Source organism: Hemiscyllium ocellatum, chromosome 8 (assembly GCF_020745735.1).
Source record: "Hemiscyllium ocellatum isolate sHemOce1 chromosome 8, sHemOce1.pat.X.cur, whole genome shotgun sequence".
In the NCBI taxonomy this organism is placed as follows: domain Eukaryota; kingdom Metazoa; phylum Chordata; class Chondrichthyes; order Orectolobiformes; family Hemiscylliidae; genus Hemiscyllium; species Hemiscyllium ocellatum.
This window is the reverse complement of record NC_083408.1, coordinates 106807355-106825711: the sequence shown is the minus strand read 5'-3', so window position 1 is coordinate 106825711 and position 18357 is coordinate 106807355. Positions and strand designations below refer to the sequence as shown.

The 18357-nt window shown below is 43.1% G+C and overlaps 1 protein-coding gene across 2 annotated transcripts in view; it reads right to left on the bottom strand.

Moving 5' to 3' along the window:
- Positions 1 to 6864: 6864 nt before the first annotated feature.
- The window catches only part of nrxn3a (neurexin 3a), an 862359-nt gene continuing 850866 nt past the window's right edge, over positions 6865 to 18357 (bottom strand). For both annotated transcript variants that reach the window (XM_060829429.1, XM_060829430.1), the window contains exons 9-11: positions 10715 to 11096; positions 8232 to 8422; positions 6865 to 7285 (exon numbers count right to left, since the gene is read on the bottom strand). In XM_060829429.1, the coding sequence (XP_060685412.1) occupies positions 6948 to 7285; positions 8232 to 8422; positions 10715 to 11096 (911 nt within the window). In that variant the 3' untranslated portion in view covers positions 6865 to 6947. The remainder of the gene's footprint in view (positions 7286 to 8231; positions 8423 to 10714; positions 11097 to 18357) is intronic.

The window sequence follows — 18357 nt, the reverse complement described above, 5'->3', positions numbered from 1 at the left end:
TTGAATGAAAATTCCACCATCTGCCGTGGAGGGATTTGAACCTGGGCTCCCAGAACATTATCTGGGTCTCTGGATTAACAGTCCAGTGATAATATCACTGGGCCGTCGCTGTCCTGACTTGGAAATACATCATCATTCTTTCACTGTCACAGGGTTAAAGTCCTCCCTGAGGGCATTGTGGATCCATCCACAGCAGGTGGACTGCAGCAGTTCAAGAAGGCAGCTCACCCCCACCTTCTCAAGAGCAGCTAGGGACGGGTAATAATAAATCCTGGCCCAGCCGCAATGTCCAAATCACACAAATGAATAAAAAAATACTGAGCAAGACTGCGCCTCTTTTCTGCCAAAGATGTAACATGGATATTCTTCCCAGCTTGCTATCTGTACTTCAGTCAGTAGCAATAAGAAAGATCGGTAGCAGAGATTATACCCAAAGCATCCCAGGTGACTCTGGTAGACATGACCACAACCAATATCAAAATTTCACAAAGTTGGCCCTCTTCCAACTGCATCTATTTTAAAATCCAAACACCAAAATCCAATATAAATATACATATATTAAAAAATACATTTTTTTACCACAACTTGCTCTGAGACAACAGAATTAAAATGAAATGTAAACGAATGAAAATAATTAACAGGATTAATTGAATGTATTCAAGGCTGAGTTAGATAGATTTATGATCAATGAGGGAGTTAACGTTCGTGGGGAAAAGGCAAGAAAATAGAGTTGAGGCTGCAATCAGATCAGCCATGATTTTATCAAATGGTGGAGCGGGCATCAAGGGCTGAATGGTCAACTCCTGTTCCTATAAGTCATGAGAAAATCAAAACACCAAGTCAAAAAAGATTCAGCAAGTAACAAGGTGTCAGTTCTCCTTGTATTTCGTACAGAATGCAAGGGCGTGGTTACAATCAGAGGGCATGGTTGCTGTTTGCTGAAATCATGGACAAGTGTTTTTGCTTGAAGTGACAAATATAGGAATAATCCTGTTGTGTACATGACACTGCTAACACTGTCACTGGGGCAATTTCCTAAAAGCCCTTTGGGAGAAATCATAAAAACACATCACAAAAGAAGAGGAGAAACATTTTCTCCAAAGCCACAGAAAGTGATTCGGTGTAAAGACTCTATTGATGAACATCAGATTCCTGGGACCAGTCGGTGTCTTTTCCACAGAACCACATGTCATAAAGACATACAGAGATAGAGGACAAAAACAGACCTTACAGTCCAGCTTGTCCATGCTGACTAGATATCCTAGTAAATCTCGTCCCATTTGCCAGCACCCAGCCCATATTCCCCTTCTTATTCATATGCCCATCCAGATGCCTTTTAAATGTTGTAATTGTACCAGCCTCCACCACTTCCTCTAGCAGCTCATTCCACACACGCACCACCATCTGCATGAAAAGGTTGCCCCATTAGGTCCCTTTTAAATCTTTTCCCTCTCACCTTAAATCTATGCCCCCTAGTTTTGGACTCCCCACCCCAGGGAAAAGACCTTGTCGATTTATCCTATCTACGCCCCTCATGATTTTATAAACCCCTATAGGGTCACCTCTCAGCCCCCAATGCTCCATGGAAAATAGCCCCAGCCTCTCCCTATAGCTCAAACCCTCCAGCCCTGGCAACATCCTTCTAAATCTTTTCTGAGCCCTTTCAAAGTTTCATAACATCCTCCCTATAGCATATTATTCCTCTACTGTCAGTTCTTCATAACTCCCTTGGCTTGGGCACACCTTACCCATCTTGTGACAGCCAGCACGCTGTCCGACACCATGTTTAAAAAGTGTATTCTGTTCTCATTGAAAATCACTAGCTTCTGGATAGATTTTAAGGACCAGGTCTTGGAAATGAGAAAAGCATGCTGCGATTTATTCAAAGGGCAAACTGCAGACTAAAAGCAAACAACGATAAAATTCAAAGAATAGGCATGTAAGTATTAAAATGTCATGACAGTTGCTGGTGTGAAAGTGTGTACATTAAATTGCATGTCCATTAAGTAATTACTCTTGTCCATAATTCTTAACTGACTCTAAGATTCAGAAACTCACCATCAGTCGTGAAATGGAACTCTAAACTGTCCCAGTTTGAGGAGAGGAAGATGAATAAACATTGGTCAGGCCACACTCAGGACTTTGGCTGCACAATGGTAGGTTGTAAGCACAGATGACTGGTACAAAAAGCCCCCCAGGACGTGATACTTGATGCAGCTAGAACGTGGAGTTGAGCTGAATTCAGCAGAAAAACTCAGAAGCAAATGACATGCCTCTATATCCCAAAGGTTCATCCTGATGTCAGTGCTAAGCCATACCTGCATTGACGCGTTCCCCTCCAAGAAATCAATTCTGGACTCTCAGCCATATCCAACCTCACCACTGGTGTTCTGTGTCGTCAGCTGCTTAGGCCTTAAGTTCAGCGGCTCACTCTGTAAATCTCCCAACTTCTTTATTTCCGATACTCCTTAAAACTTGCCTCTTTGTCTGAGCTTTTAGTCATGTGTTCTGACATCTCCTTACGTAACACGGTGTCAGGCGCTCTGACAATAGATCTGTCAGGCCTTGGGGCATTTTGCTAAATTAGTGCAAAGTGTTTGTTGTTAGTTCATCACAGAACTTACTCTGCAATTCCATCAAGCAATGGTACAAACATCTCACCACATTAAAGGTCATACTGCAACTCACTTTGAATAACAGATGTGTCCATAGGTATTGCGTGTCCCTACAGGGGCTCCTTCTATACAGACTTAGTAAGCATTGATTAGTCCTTTTGAAAACTTGGCTCAGATAGAAACTTTTGTTGATTTCGAATGAATCTTAGCTGGTTCCAGTTCATCCCTTTTTAAATGTATGATTGCGCAGCTGAATGCATAGAAGGTTCAACACTCAAATCAACAGAATTGTTTGTAACAATCACTTTGTGGTTTCAGACACAGCCTTCCCCTATTTATCCCAGTGCTAGATAGCTTTTAAAGCCCCCTGAGTGAGATGTTACAGCAATGTGCAGGACAATACCATCCAAACAGATTGCCAACCTGCAGCAATGAACCACTTCAAATGTCACCTAAATACATAACAAGGAGGATAGATTCAGGGACGATTTTTGAAAAAAATCAATCTTGATGTTACATGCTAAGGCTGGTGAAACTTTTAGATATTTTTGTTTCAACCTGTTCAGACATGCTATGACACACCTTTGGAGCAGCTTAGAGTTGAATTTGGGTCTTCTAAGGACACCACGACAGTATCACAAGACCCTTGCATTGAACCTTTTATGCTCAGGTATATTGCATATAAATAACTGACTGTAAATACCATAAGATGCAGTTATAATAAACACTTCTCTGGTATTGAGATCGACAGAAGGTCAGAGTTCAAGTCCCACCTCACTGGAGGTGAGTCACAACGTAGAAGTTGGGGACTGTAGAAGCTGGAGATCAGAGTCAAGAGTGTGGTGCTGGAAAAGCACAGCAGGTCAGGCAGCATCCGAGGAGCAGGAGAGTTGACGTTTTGGGCATACGCCCTTCATCAGGAATGAGGCTGTCATCCAAAGGGATGGAGAGCTAAATAGGAGGGGTGTGGGGCTGGGGTGAAGGTAGCTGAGCGTGCGATAGGTGGATGGAGGTGGGGGTAAAGGTGATAGGTCAGAGGAGAGGGTGGAGCAGATAGGTGGCATAGAGGATGGACAGGTAGGACAGGTCATGAGGACGTTGCCGAGTTGGAAGGTTGGAACTGGTGGGGGGAGGGGAAATGAGGAAACTAATGAAGTCCACATTGATGCCATGTGGTTGGAGAGTACCAAGTTGGAAAATGAGGCGTGCTTCCTTTGGTACAAGGTGGTTAGGGAGTGGTGATGGAGGAGGCCCAGGACCTGCATATCCTTGGCAGAGTGGACTGGCGGAGTGGCAGAGTGAATCACAACCTCCCTAAACAGAGTGAATTAAAATGTTTTTGAGCTCAAGGTGAATCTGTAAGTTAACTCCACCAGCCACATTCATTTTCATAGAGTCATGGAAACCTGACAGTGTGGAAACAGGCAATTCAGCCCCTTGAGTCCACACCAACCCACTGAAGAGATTCCCACCCAGATCCATCTGCCCATCCTGTCCCTGTAAGCCTATATTTCCCATGGCCAACTCAGCTAGCGTACGCATCTTTAGACTGTGGGAGGAAATTGGAACACCCAAAGGAAACCCATGGGGAGAATGGGCAAACTCAACGCAGTCGCCCAAGGCTGGAATCAAACCCAGGTCTCTGGTGCTGTGAGACAGCACTGCTAACCTCTGAGCCACCCTCCAAGGTCATGTTGCCACAGTCGCACTGTCACATTAGAAAGCAGTGAATGGTGGTGTGTTTGGCCACAGCTCAGGTCTGAGGAAAAGGATGGGAAGGTAGGATGTCAGTGGGTACAGAAACTGAACACGCACTGTTGGTAACATTGCAAGCCAGCCAGCCATCCAGCCAACTGAGCTCAGTGAGACCCTAAGTAAAGGCAGCATTAAAGTCCAGGTGCTTGGTTCTGAAAGCTTTCAGCATTACGTGTGTTATATTCGCTTGACTTTCAGACACCTCTCTCTGGCCGCGAACCCATTCCGTTTTCACTTAGATGCAATCCCTGCCTGATACGTCCAACCTAATGGCGGGGTTATAATTGACACACGGCATAAATTTATTGGTGCATCATAATGCATTTCATTCAAAGTCAAAATCAAAAATGGAAAACAAAAAAACACTCTAACCAATGCAAATTTGAAATAATTGCATTGAGTATTAAAATATTATTTGGAACCCAGAGACAGAATATTGATCACCTCACAGTAAAATCGATTCGTACATTTACTGAACAGTTTTGATGAAACTGTAAAAAAAAACGTATATTTAATACCACAGCCTTATGATAAAATGCTAATAAATTATAGAAGGTCTTATCTCATGCAAATTAAAATATTTTAGGAAAAGCTATGGCAATGCCCAGAATGCCTTTATGAAAATACAATTGCAATGCCCTCACCAACACAACTGATACATTTTATTCTCACATTTTTATTTCTTCTACAACCTGCACAGTCGAGATCAGATGGAATCTGCACAACACAACAAAGTAAATAATAAAAACAACTCTATTTATCTCTCCTTGTTATCCAGTACTGGAATCTGAGATGTACAAGGAAATTGATTTTATGAGAAGGGAGACTGATATCAACAAAGCCAAATATACGTTGCCTCATGCAAACTTTTCTGTGCAGTAACTAAATTGGGCAGGGAGCTACGAAATTGAATTAATCAGTCAAAATAAATTAATTGACTAGATCAAAGTCAATGACTGCTCAACTAAGAATAAAAAGTGGATAGATTTTGTCTCTGGATGTTGTTCTAAAGGAATTCAGGTTCGTTTTTGTTTCTATTTTTTTCATGCAATATGGGTGTTGCTGGCAAAACCATGATTTTCCTCCCATCCCTAATTGCCATTATGTCTGAGAGATTGCCTTAGTTATTTCAACAGCCATTGAAGAGTTAACCACACATTGCTCACAGGTAGGCCAGAACAGGTAAGGACAGCAAATTTGCTTCCCTGAAGGGCATCAGCAAACGAGATGGGTCTTTACAATAATCGATAGTGGTTGCATGACCCCATTACTGAGATTAGCATTTTTGTGTTGCATATTTCTCAGTTCATACAATCCCTCCAGTGTGGAAGCAGACCATTTGGCCCATCAAGTCCACAGCAACCATCTGAAGAGCATCCCAACCAGCTCTACTCATCCCTACCTATCCCTGTAACACTACATTTCCCATGCTAATACACCAAGCCTGCATGTCTCAGACACTACAGACAATTTGCCTTCAGCGTAAGTGAGGAAATCCACACAGACACTGTTTGCAAACTCCAAACAGACAGTCGCCCAACGCTGGAATCGAACCTGGGTCCCTGGTGCTGTGAGACAGCAGAGCTAACCACTGAGCCACCGAGTAATTCAATTGAAGTCCTACCACAGGAAGACTCAACCATGTGCTCAGGGCATCAGTCTTGGCTTCTGAATTCTTTTCCAGTTACAGTACCAGATTGTCAATGTCTGGTCCAAATCTTTATGATTTTTATTCCCAGACACCTCCTAATCTTCTCTTCACTTCTCTTCTTTCCTTGTGGTTCTATATCTCATTGTGGAAAATAGATTTACAGGTACCTTTAAGCATTCTCTACTCAACCATTGTTTTCATGCCAGTCTGGATAATGAATGTCAAACATCAATCTGAGGTCTTTATGGCCAAATCTGTCCTTATGTGAAATTCACACATATGTATCTCCTGAGGCAGAATCAAGAAGTGGCATCCCATCTCTAGCCACAGCTGAGTCCAGTCACCTGCACTGCTATCCCACCAACTCGCTCACCCACCCAAAGCTGGCACTGATGGGGTCTGAAGCCAGTAGCACACACTCCAAATGTCTCTGTGGCCAAAATTAACTCCGCTAGTTTGGGAATTAAGCATAGGAACTTCTCAATTCTGGGATCAAGTGATACAGCACAGTGACACGTCATCAAGGGAGGCCGAAAAAGTGTTATGTTGGCTCTTGAAAAAGAATCCCGCTCCCATTCTCTTCTCACATCTTCCACTTTTAAGACACTACGTAAATGCAGAATCCAAAATATGCAAGTCTACAGAACTTTACTTTCTGTTGAAGGATTCCAATTAAGCTTAAAATGTGCCATGATCCATGCAAATGCACCACACCTTGAGTGATGGGAGCAAAATAAAAGTTACTTGAAGAAATAAAATCAGGATAGGCAGGGTTTTTTTTTGATAAGTAATATATTTACACATTTACAACATACATATGTAAAGTCCAAAATATAAAGGAGCACTCACAAGCCTGCTGTTACATACAAGAGAAGGTGATTAGATTTACATGTTTGGCATTGGTTCTACAGTGAAGGTTTAACTGTTTAAATGGACAGATCCAATGGTGAACAAATGATTACAATGGAAGACACTGTGATGATGGTTAGCATTATGGGGAGTTTCTCAGATGGAAGCATGTACTGGTGTGGATTTGAGCTACTGTTCGAGTTGACGAGAGAGCCTGAACTAGAGTTGCTAAAGCCTGTACCTTCACATCCACGATCTATTTGCCCACTCCGATGTAACGCATCATGAATCAGATCTGGCAGCCTTCCATTGAGGTCGACAGATGCCAAGCAACCCTGAAACCCATCTCTGGAGGCGACAAGTTTCGGCAGATTGCTGTACATGCCTTGGGCCAGCCCAGCAATGTATAGGACACCTGGTTAGAGAAAGGAGACAGCAAAAAAAAAACTGTGATAAGCAGAAAGCACAACAATTACACAAAATCAAATATAGAACAATTGAACCATTGAAACTTACACTCCCACCATCTTCTGCTAAAGGTCTGATATACTTTTAAAATCAACCTTTTCAGAGATGTTCTAAGAACTAGGGGCAGGAGTAGACCATGTGGCCCTTTGAGCCCACTCCCCCATTCAGCTCCACTTATCCACCTTCTCACCATTACCCACAATTCCTTTACTGTTCAAAACATGATCCATCTTAGCTTTACTGGTATTACACACCTCTGGGGATGATGGGACTTGAATCCAAGAGGATCTTCCACAGTGTCTAACACACACTTGTGCATTTTCCATGTTGTATCAGACACAATTCTCATTCCACTTACATCAACACAAGGGAAGCGGCACAATTTCAGAGGCGAGAACATTTGGTTCCATCCAGATGTCCATAAAATCCAAAAAGATGCAACCAATAGTGGGATCTACTCAGTTCACTCCACCTTGACCAGATGTTCTGGAGTCACCAGTAGAGGTCAGAGACTGCAATACTTCCAAGGATCCAACTTGGGAACTTGCTAAACAATTGACCCCAACTCCACATTGGGGAGTCAGTTCACAACATCCTCCAGGACAAATCACATGGTGTTAAATACCCAGGATTCCCTGATGCCCACAGTTCCAGGACCACCCGGGATGGTTTTTTCTTGTTGCTATGAATAGTGCTGTTTTAGGCATTGACCACGACAACTGTGCAGAATTGCAATCTCCTTGTGGTTATCAACAGCCCTGGGTTTATCAGTGAAATTAAATGCTCTCCAAACAGAAATATGGGTGTAACAGAATTCATTTTGCAGTGGCATTGACTGAATTGGGGTTGTTTTTGGCGGGTGCAGGGAGAGGTGACAGCTGTAAGAAGCTTACCTTTCAGGTCCAGGTTTTTGGCACCATTGATGATCTGAGTCACAGATCGAGCATCCACCTTGAGGGTGTGTGTGTTGCTGTTGTCCCGAGTAATTACCACATTGTGCCATTGATTGTCGCTCAGGGACTTTTCAGAGTTCCCTTTGATAACATTTGGCCCATTTCCCAGGTCAAACACATAGTGGATGTACCTACGGGAGGAGAAGGGTTTGCCAAGTTAAAAGAAAAAGTTCTGAATGAATGATTTATTTATTGTCTCATTGATCTTGAAGATGCAGTGAAAAATATCCCACAAACTAAACAAAGGATATCAATTACCATGGATTAGGAAATACTATCAATATCTATTGTAAGTTGCAAATACAAGTTACAATTGCAAGAAAACATTAGACTGCTTAATAAAAAAATGATTTGTCAAGTGAATAAGCTGAAAATGTGTTGCTGGTTAAAGCGCAGCAGGTCAGGCAGCATCCAAGGAACAGGAAATTCGACGTTTCGGGCAAATGCCCTTCATCAGGAATGAAGAAGGACTCTCCTGCTCGAAATGTCGAATTTCCTGTTCCTTGGATGCTGCCTGACCTGCTGCGCTTTAACCAGCAACACATTTTCAGCTCTGATCTCCAACATCTGCAGACCTCACTTTTTACTCTACTTGTCAAGTGAATACCAAATTTAAGAAATAGAAAAACCATTTGAGCAACTAGCAAAGGCTTATAGTTTAACTTCAATTCCACTTTTCGAAAAAGCACTCATGCATTTTCTTCCCATTTCCAAAGTCTTTTTCTCTCCTTGTCAGGTCCAGGTATCCCGTACTCAACTGTGGGCTTTAATACTGAAGAATTCAAAAGAAAGTGTATTTGCGCACTTCTTTGGAATGTCATCATGCACAGTGAATTAATTCAAACGTTGGATGGAATTTGAACAACATGGTCAACAACAAGGAAGCTGGAAAAATCAGGTGAGCTCGGCAGGAGGGGATTCTTCAGGTTGAAGGGAAAACGTTCTGTTTCCCAGCCCAAGTGTCAAAAGCAAGACAGGATTCTCACTCATGTGTGGAGAGAGGACTATTTGCATGTGCTAACATCCTCACAATTATGTAACCCCGCCTCCTTGATACATAGTTTCCCATTCTCCCATGTGCTGGATAGAAACTGGGTGGTGACCTTCCTCAAGGAGAAAGTGAGGACTGCAGATCCTGAAGAGTCAGAGTCGAAAAGGGTGGCACTGGAAAAGCACAGCAGGTCAGGCAGCATCTGAGGAGCAGGAGAATCAACGCTTCGGCATAAGCTCTTCATCAGGAATGAAGAAGGACTCTCCTGCTCGTCAGATGCTGTCTGACCTGCTGTGCTTTTCCAGTGCCACACATTTTGACAGTGACCATTCCCAATGTGAGGGTCAGAGCAGTAACACCCCCTAGCTCGTTGCTTGCTCTGCCAGACCTCCATCTTGGATACCAACACTCAGACTGCATTCTGCAGGCAGTGGCCGTGCACGTCCTCTCTCCACATCTACCAGGATCTCTAGATCCATGTCAGCAAAGCGGGGTACCTTTGTCTGACATATCCAGGCAATTGGCAGGCACGGAGCAGTATCCCTGCAGAATGTGAGCATTTGACGGCGTAGATGGCTGCTCTTTAACAGTGGTGCTGGCACTAAGAATCACAGGAGGGCCTGGAAAAGGCCAGTGTCATAGAAGCCTTACAGGAAGTCAGCACCAACCTCCCAAAGAGGTTCCCACCCAGAACCAAGCCCCCATTCAATCCCCGTAATCCACTGTGGGATTTTTACCTTGGCTTACCTATCACCTTCTCGAGGACAAATGGGGATGGAAAATAAATAAATACTGAGAGGATGTACTGTGGGAAAGACCAGAAGTAGGAGACATGTTTTTAAAAATCAGTTGCCTTCCATTTCATACAGAGTTGAGGAAAATCCTTTTCCCCTGAAAAAAAGAGCGAAATGTTTTTGGATCTCTCTTCTCTAGAGACGTTTGAGGCAGAGCCATTGAATATTTCGACGGGAGGAGGAGATAACAATGGAGTCAAAGGATAGCAAAGGTTGCTAGAAATATGGAGCTGGGGTCATAATCAGATCAGTCATGATCTTGTAGCATGGACAAGCAGGCTGGAGGGAGTGAAGGGACAGCCCCGGTCCTCATTCCATAAAACCATAAGATGAAGGGGCATAAATTAGGCCATTCAGCCCATCAAGTCTACTCTGCTATTTGATCATGGCTGATCGGTTTGTCAACCCCGCTTTCTCCCTGTAACCTTTGATCCCCTTGGCAATCATGAACTTTCCTACCTCCATCTTAAATATCCTTACAAAGCCTTCTGTGGCAATGAATTCCACTGATTCACCACTCTCAGGCAAAAGAAGTTTCTCCTTATCTCCATTCTAAAGGGTCTTCACATATTTGTATGAGCCATTGACCAATAGAAGAGTAACCAAACCATCAAACTATCGAGGAAAATCTCCCTTACCCTTTAACTAATTCCACAGCGATGAAGTCATTGCCATCTCCACTGTTGAAGAGAATGAATCCATCAGGAGATGTGGTCTTGAACTGGAAGAAGAGATGCATGGATGTGTACGCCTGCAGAGTGGCCAAGGTCAAATAGCTGTTCTTCGTTTTGAAAGTGACGGGATCTGCAATAATGGACCTCATGCCGAACCTTGCGTTTATTTCACAGTATTCAATGTCCCCGTTTTTGCACAGATCGATGTACATCATTCCATTAAACATCAAGCTCTGCAGGTGCCCAATGAAGCTGGAGGGGGCAATGGAGATGAAGCGTCGTTCCGTCATGATCCCGGTCTCGATGTTGTGAAATTCCAGTCGTGTGTGGTCACCAAGCATTTGACCTAAAATCAACAAAGAAAATACAATATCACAAATGCTGGCCAGCTCATATTTCTCCCAAACACTCTTTGTAAGCATTAAAAGCACAAATTCAACAACAGCTTCCTCCTTTTTATAGTATCTTTCTAATTTGCCATGTTTTAAATATATTCATTTACAGGATATAGATGCCGTTGGTTAGGCCAGCATTCATTGCTTATCCCTACTTGCTCAGAGGGCAGAGTTAATCACACTGCCATGGGTCTGGAGTCACATGCAGGTAAGGATGGTATTTTCCTTCCCTTCATCAGGACAGCATATACATGGGAACACCCTGCAAGTTACTGCAAGCCCCTCACCATCCGGGCTTAGAAATAAATTTGTGTGTGGCACGGCGGCACAGTGGTTAGCACTGCTGTCTCACAGCGCCTGAGACCCCGGGTTCAATTCCCGACTCAGGCGACTGACTGTGTGGAGTTTGCACGTTCTCCCCGTGTCTGCGTGGGTTTCCTCCGGGTGCTCCGGTTTCCTCCCACATTCCAAAGATGTGCGGGTCAGGTGAATTGGCCATGCTAAATTGCCCGTAGTGTTAGGTAGGGGTATGGGTGGGTTGCGCTTCGGTGGGTCGGTGTGGACTTGTTGGGCCGAAGGGCCTGTTTCCACACTGTAAGTCTAATCTAATCTAAAATAATCTAATCTAAAATCGCTGTTCCTCCAGTGTTGCTGGATCACCATTCTGGAACTCTTTCCAAACAGCACTCTGGATTATCTATCCCACAATGTTGCAAGAAGGCAGCTTACCACCATCTTTTCTAGGGTGGTCAGGGATGGGCAATAAATGTTGGCCCAGCCAGTGATGGCCACAGCCTATGAACAGAAAAAAAAGGAGTGAAACAGGGCCAGGTTCAGCATCAACAAGATGCACAGGAAACCTTCCATTACTTTGCCCTCAGAAAGGTTTGAGGAGAAAGTGAGGTCTGCAGATGCTGGAGATCAGAGCTGAAAATGTGTTGCTGGAAAAGCACAGCAGGTCAGGCAGCATCAAAGGAGAAGGAGAATCGACGTTTCGGGCATAAGCCCTTCTTCAGGAATGAGGAAGAAGGGCTTATGCCCGAAACATCGATTCTCCTGCTCCTTGGATGTTGCCTGACCTGCTGCGCATTTCCAGCAACACATTTTCACCTCAGAAAGGTTTGTCTATTTTTCATTTGTTCACCGATTGGGCGTGGATGGACTTTGATAGCAAAACCAATGTTCATTATCCTTTCCCAACTGCTCTTAAGAAGATGGAGATAATAACTGTGTTTAGGCCAACTGTTAGGCAGTGAAATACAGTTGTGTTTCTGGGTCACAGATGAGTTACACTGGGTACAGACAGCTGATCTCCTTCTCTAAACAACGTTAGTGAACCAATCAGGTTTTTCGCAACATTCCCATAGTCTCATGATCGTAATTGCTGATATTGGCTCTTTATTCCATATTTTCGTCAGATCTTTTCCAAGGTTCCTTACACAGCACTTTGGAAACCCACAAGCACTTCCATTTAAAGTACAAGGGCAGCAGATACATGGGAACACCATTACCCTCAAGTCCTCCTCCAAGCCATACACTATTGTGTCTTCCAAGATATATCACTGTTCTTGTTCACTGCCACTGGTCAAAATACTGAAACTCACCAAAAGCAATATGGGAGTACCTACAATAAATAGACTGCATCAGTTCAAGGAGATGGTTGTCATCACCTTCTCAAGGGCAGCTAGAGGTGGATGCCAAATGCTGGGCCAGCCAGGGATGCCCACATCCTATGAACGTATTACAAAAATGTTTTGAACTGAATTTTCATGCTCCAATGAGCATGTAGGGTTTGAACCTGCCTCAAGATTACTCGTTCAATAACATAACCATTATGGTAACATGCCCAATACAGTACTTGAAAGTAGAGTCACAGGTAGATAGGATAGTGAAGAAGGCGTTTGGTATGCTTTCCTTTATTGGTCAGAGTATTGAGTACAAGATTTGGAGGTCATGTTGAGGCTGGACAAAACATTGGTTAGGCCACTGTTGGGATATTGCATGCAATTCTGGTCTCTTTCCTATCAGAAAGATGTTGTGAAATTTGAAAGGGTTCAGAAAAGATTTACAAGGATGTTGCCGGGTTTGGAGGATGTGAGCTATAGGGAGAGGCTGAACAGGCTGGGGCTGTTTTCCTGGAAGTATCAGAGGCTAAGAGGTGACCTTATAGAGGTTTACAAAATCATGAGGGGCATGGGTCGGGTAAATAAACAAAGTCTCTTCCCTGGGGTGGGTGAGTCCAGAACTCAAGGGCTTAGTTTTAGAGTGAGAGGGGAAAGATATAAAAGAGACCTAAGGCACAACCTTTTCACGCAGAGGGTGGTGCGTGTGTGGAATAGGCTGCCAGAGGAAGTGGTGGACGCTGGTACAATTGCAACATTTAAGAGGCATCTGAATGGGTATCTGAATAGGAAGGGTTTGGAGGGATATGGGCCAGGGCTGGCAGGTGGGACTAGATTGGGTTGGGATCTCTGGTCGGCATGGATGGGTTGGACTGAGGGTCTGTTTCCATGCTGTACAGCTATATGACTCTATGACTCTACTTCAATTTTTTATTGAGAGTACTTTGTAACTGTGTGAGCTAATAATCTTCCTCATTTACTGTGCTTAGATTTATAATTTGGGACCAACACGGCCACTCAGACGCCATGGACTTGTTCTCGAGTGCATTGACTTACTTATACAGTCATAGGGTCTGACAGCACAGAGACAGACCCTTCGGTCCAAACGGTCCATCTCAAACATAATCCCAAACTAAACTAGTGCACCTCCCTGTTCTTAGCCCATATCTTCCCAAACCTTTCTGAGTCATGTATACATTCAAATGCCTTTAAAACATTGAAATTGTACCCACATTCATCAGGAAGTTCATTCCACACACGAAACACCCTCTGAGTAAAACATTTGTCTCTTCACCTTAAAAATGTGCCCTCTAGACTTGAAATCCCCTATCCTAGGGAAAAGACAACTACCACTAACCATATCTATGTTCCTTATTATTTTATACATTGCGAAAAGGTCGCCTTTCAACCTCCTACGCTCCAGTGAAAATAGTCCCAGCCTCTCCACCCTTTCATTACAACTCAAACCTGGCAACATCCTGGTAAATCTCTCCTGAGCCCTCTCCAGCTTAATAACATTGTTCCAAAACTGGGTGAGCAGAACTGGACACAGTATTCCAGAAGAGGCCTCACCAATGTCCTGTACAACCTCAACATGACGTCCCAACCCCTACACTCAAAGAACTGAGTAATGAAGGCAAGCATGCCAACTGCCGTTTTGTGTCACCCTGTCAATATGTGACGCAAACTTCGAAGAATTATGCACCTGCACCCCATGTCTCTCCGTTCTACAACACTACCCAATGCCTTACCACTAATTGTATCAGCCCTTTCCTTGCTTGTCATACCAAAATGCAATAATACCTCACATTTATCTAGATTGAACTCCCTCTGCCATTTTTCAGCCCATTGACTCATTCGATCAAGATCCTTTTGTAATCCTAGAAAATCTTCTTCACTGTCTACTTCGTTCCTACGACCCACTGACTTAATAAAAGTAATCTGGAATCACGTCCTGCTAATAGAAACAGCTGCAAATGAAGGGCTTCCTGATGAAGGGCTTATGCTCGAAACGTCGAATTCCCTATTCCTGAGATGCTGCCTGGCCTGCTGTGCTTTGACCAGCAACACATTTGCAGCTGTGATCTCCAGCATCTGCAGACCTCATTTTTTACTTACTAATAGAAACAGCTGTCTGGTACTTCAAAATCAAAATTAATCATTAACAAAAAATCATTTGATGCATTATTTGGAGTGGTACTAAGCCCAAGGGTGCATTCACTTCCCAACTGTTCGTGTCAGTTGATATTATAATTGCTCCTTGGGAGGTTTGAGAATTCCTTTACTTCCTTCGATGAGTTGTATCCTTGGGGTTTAAAGAGATAGCTACAGAGACAGTGAATGCATTGATCATAATCTTCCAGGAATTCTTACATTCTAGAAAAGTCCAGGGAATTGGAAATGCAAGAAAAAATCAACTGCATGGCAACCGAGATGCGCCTTGGGAAGAGGGAATTCTTCCTCATCTTATCAGATCTATGTCATCTCCGAGCTTCTCAATCAATTTATACTCCTAACGTGAGTTCCAGTGCAAGGTTTTTGTGTAATTTTTACTTTGAGCAACACTTGTAAACTGCAAATACACTTTTGAGATCACCATTACTTGACCATAATCAACACCATGCTGTAGTCACCACAACTGTACTGCTAATCCATGTACAGGATGGGTAAAACAATCTACTTCCAGTTTCTAATTGTTATCCCAAACTCCTACAAGATTACAGTTCTGAGACTGAGAGGGGATCTGACTGAGATTATGAAAGGATTGGACACTCTGGCAGCAGGAAACATGTTTCCGCTGATGGGTGAGTGCCGAACCAGAGGACACAGCTTAAAAATACAGGGTAGACCATTTAGGACAGAGATGAGGAGAAACTTCTTCACCCAGAGAGTGGTGGCTGTGTGGAATGCTCTGCTCCAGAGGGCAGTGGAGGTCCAGTCTCTGGATTCATTTAAGAAAGAGTTGGATAGAGCTCTCAAAGATAGTGGAATCAAGGGTTATGGAGATAAGGCAGGAAGAGGATACTAATTAGGAATGATCAGCCATGATCATATTGAATGGCAGGTGCAGGCTCGAAGGGCTGAATGGCCAACTCCTGCACCTACTGTCTATTGAATTAGAAACAGAAATTGCTGGAAAAAGCTCAGCAGGTCTGGCAGCACCTGTGGACAGAAAGCAGAGTTAATATTGTGGCGACAGTGATTATTCTTCAAAATGACTTTCTCTCCATAGATGCTGCCAGACCTGCTGAGTTTCTTCCAGCATTTTCTGTTTCTGTTTCTGATTTTCAGCATATGCAGTTCTTTTGGTTTTTGAGTATAGCTCTTGTAATGCTGTGGTTCGACCAGGCTTAGCTTGGGATTTTAAGTCCTTGAAACAAATTGTTGAGTGGATTTATATTGGAAATATGGAAGGTTGCAGCATCAACAGGAGAACGGAAAAAATGACTAGCTTATGAAGACTTGGTAACAATTGCAAGCTTCTATGAAGCAACTTTCATGAGTAGTATTAATTCATTATAAAAAAAGTCACTTAATGCATGATTTGGAGTGATACCAAGCCCAAGGATGAGTTTACTTCTGAACACATTTTCAGAACTGAACTTCATAATGTAGCATATCTTTCCTTATGTATCTGAGAGTATCACAAAGGACTCTCCTTCTCAACCTTTCTGAGACATGGTGACCCTCAGGTTAAACCACAACCACTTGTCTATCTCTCTCTCCCTCTCTCTCTTATATGACAGCAGCCCTGTGGTCCAATGGACTGTGTTTCAGGAAGTTCCCAAAAAGCATTGCTCTTCAAAATCGGTGAAATATAAGAGACTTTCCGAAGGTCTGGTGCAATGTCACTTGAAGTTCACCATGTCTCAGGTGAGGGGAAAGGTTGAGATGGTGGGGCCTTCACAGTGATCTCTCTGCAACGAGAGAGCAGCCTCATGGTCCTCCGAGACCATGGTGACGTCACCTTTACCTTACAGTGCTGCGGAAATGGAAGACACTGTCAAAGATCAGTACTTTAATTGGTTTTGGAAGTTAAAGATCAAGTAATCATTTCCCATTCATTTGGAAGAAGAAACTTACTTTTAACAAACTTTGTAAAGAATTCAAAGATAGCCTACGTTTTAATAAAGCCATTGCCTGAGAACAGAGAAATGAGGGAGGTAAGAGATATAATAATTTTAGAAAAAAACCACAAGAACTTCAGATATTGTAAATCAGAAACAAAAACAAAAGTTGCTGGAAAAGCTCAGCATGCCTGGCAGCGTCTGTGAAGAGAAATCAAAGTTAACACTTCAGATTCAGCAATCCTCAATGGTCATTGGACTCAAAGCATTAACTTTGATTTCTCTTCACAGATGCTGCCCGACCTGCTGTTCATAATCTTGGAGGACTGGTAAATAGAGGGAATAAGTGACGACATTTTCAACACAGCAAGGAGAGAACACACATAGGAAAAAGATCTGGGACAGCAAAAGAGCATGAGAGGAAAACTCAGCTCATGGAAGAGTAAATATAGTCAATTAACTCGGTAGGCAAGAAAAGTTCCAATGGAGAAGGAATGAAAGATGTGGAAGAAAAAACCAGAGAAGGATCAACGATCATCTTTTCCTGGTATTGTGATCAGGAGTATTGCAGTGTAAGAGAGGAAGTAGGATTCTAGGAAGAGTATTAATCGACAATGGTTACCCAAGGAAGTAGTATCAAATTGAAAGAAAAAGATATAATGTGGCAAAGATTATTGGGAGGCCAAGCTTCGGTCACCCCTCAGCCTCCGACGCTTCGGCCAGAGTCATACACAGAGATACACAGCACGGAAACAGACCCTTCTGCCCATGCCGGCCAGATATCAGAAATCAATCCAGTCCCTTTTGCCAGTATTTGGCTGGTATTCCTCTGAATCCTTCCTATCCGTGTACCCATCCAGATACTTTTTAAAGGGATGTAGGTTTGCTCGCTGAGCTGGAAGATTCATTTTCAGATATTTTGTCACCATACCAGATAACATCATCAATGAGCCTCCAGATGAAGCTTCGGTCACCCCTCAGCCTCCGACGCTTCAGCCCCAGCCTAGTCAGCCTCTCCCTGTAGCTCAAACCCTCCAACCCCTGCAACATCCTTGTAATTCTTTTCTGAACCCTTTCAAGTTTCACAACATCCTTCTTATAGCAGGGATTGGGAAAGTTTTAAAAACCAATAAAAGATGACCAAATAGATTGCAAAGAGGGGAAATAAAATATGAGGGAAAACAGACAGTAAGTGCTTCTTTAAATATATAAAAAGAGAAAGGCCAAAGTGGCCTTAGAGAATGATGCTGGAAAGGTAACACTGGATAGCAAGGAAATGACAGGGGAGTTGTTTCAGTACTTTACATCAGTTTTCATGGTGGGGACACCATAGCATTCCAAATATACTCAGTAATGAAGAGCAAAAGGGGTTGGGTAGGGAGGAAATATCTACCATAAACCAATAAGAGAAATAATACTTGGAAAATTAATGGGGTTAAAGATAGAGAGTTCCCATAATGTGTTGCATCCTTGCAATTTAAATAAATAACTGCAGAGACAGTGGATGGACTGGTAGCAATCGT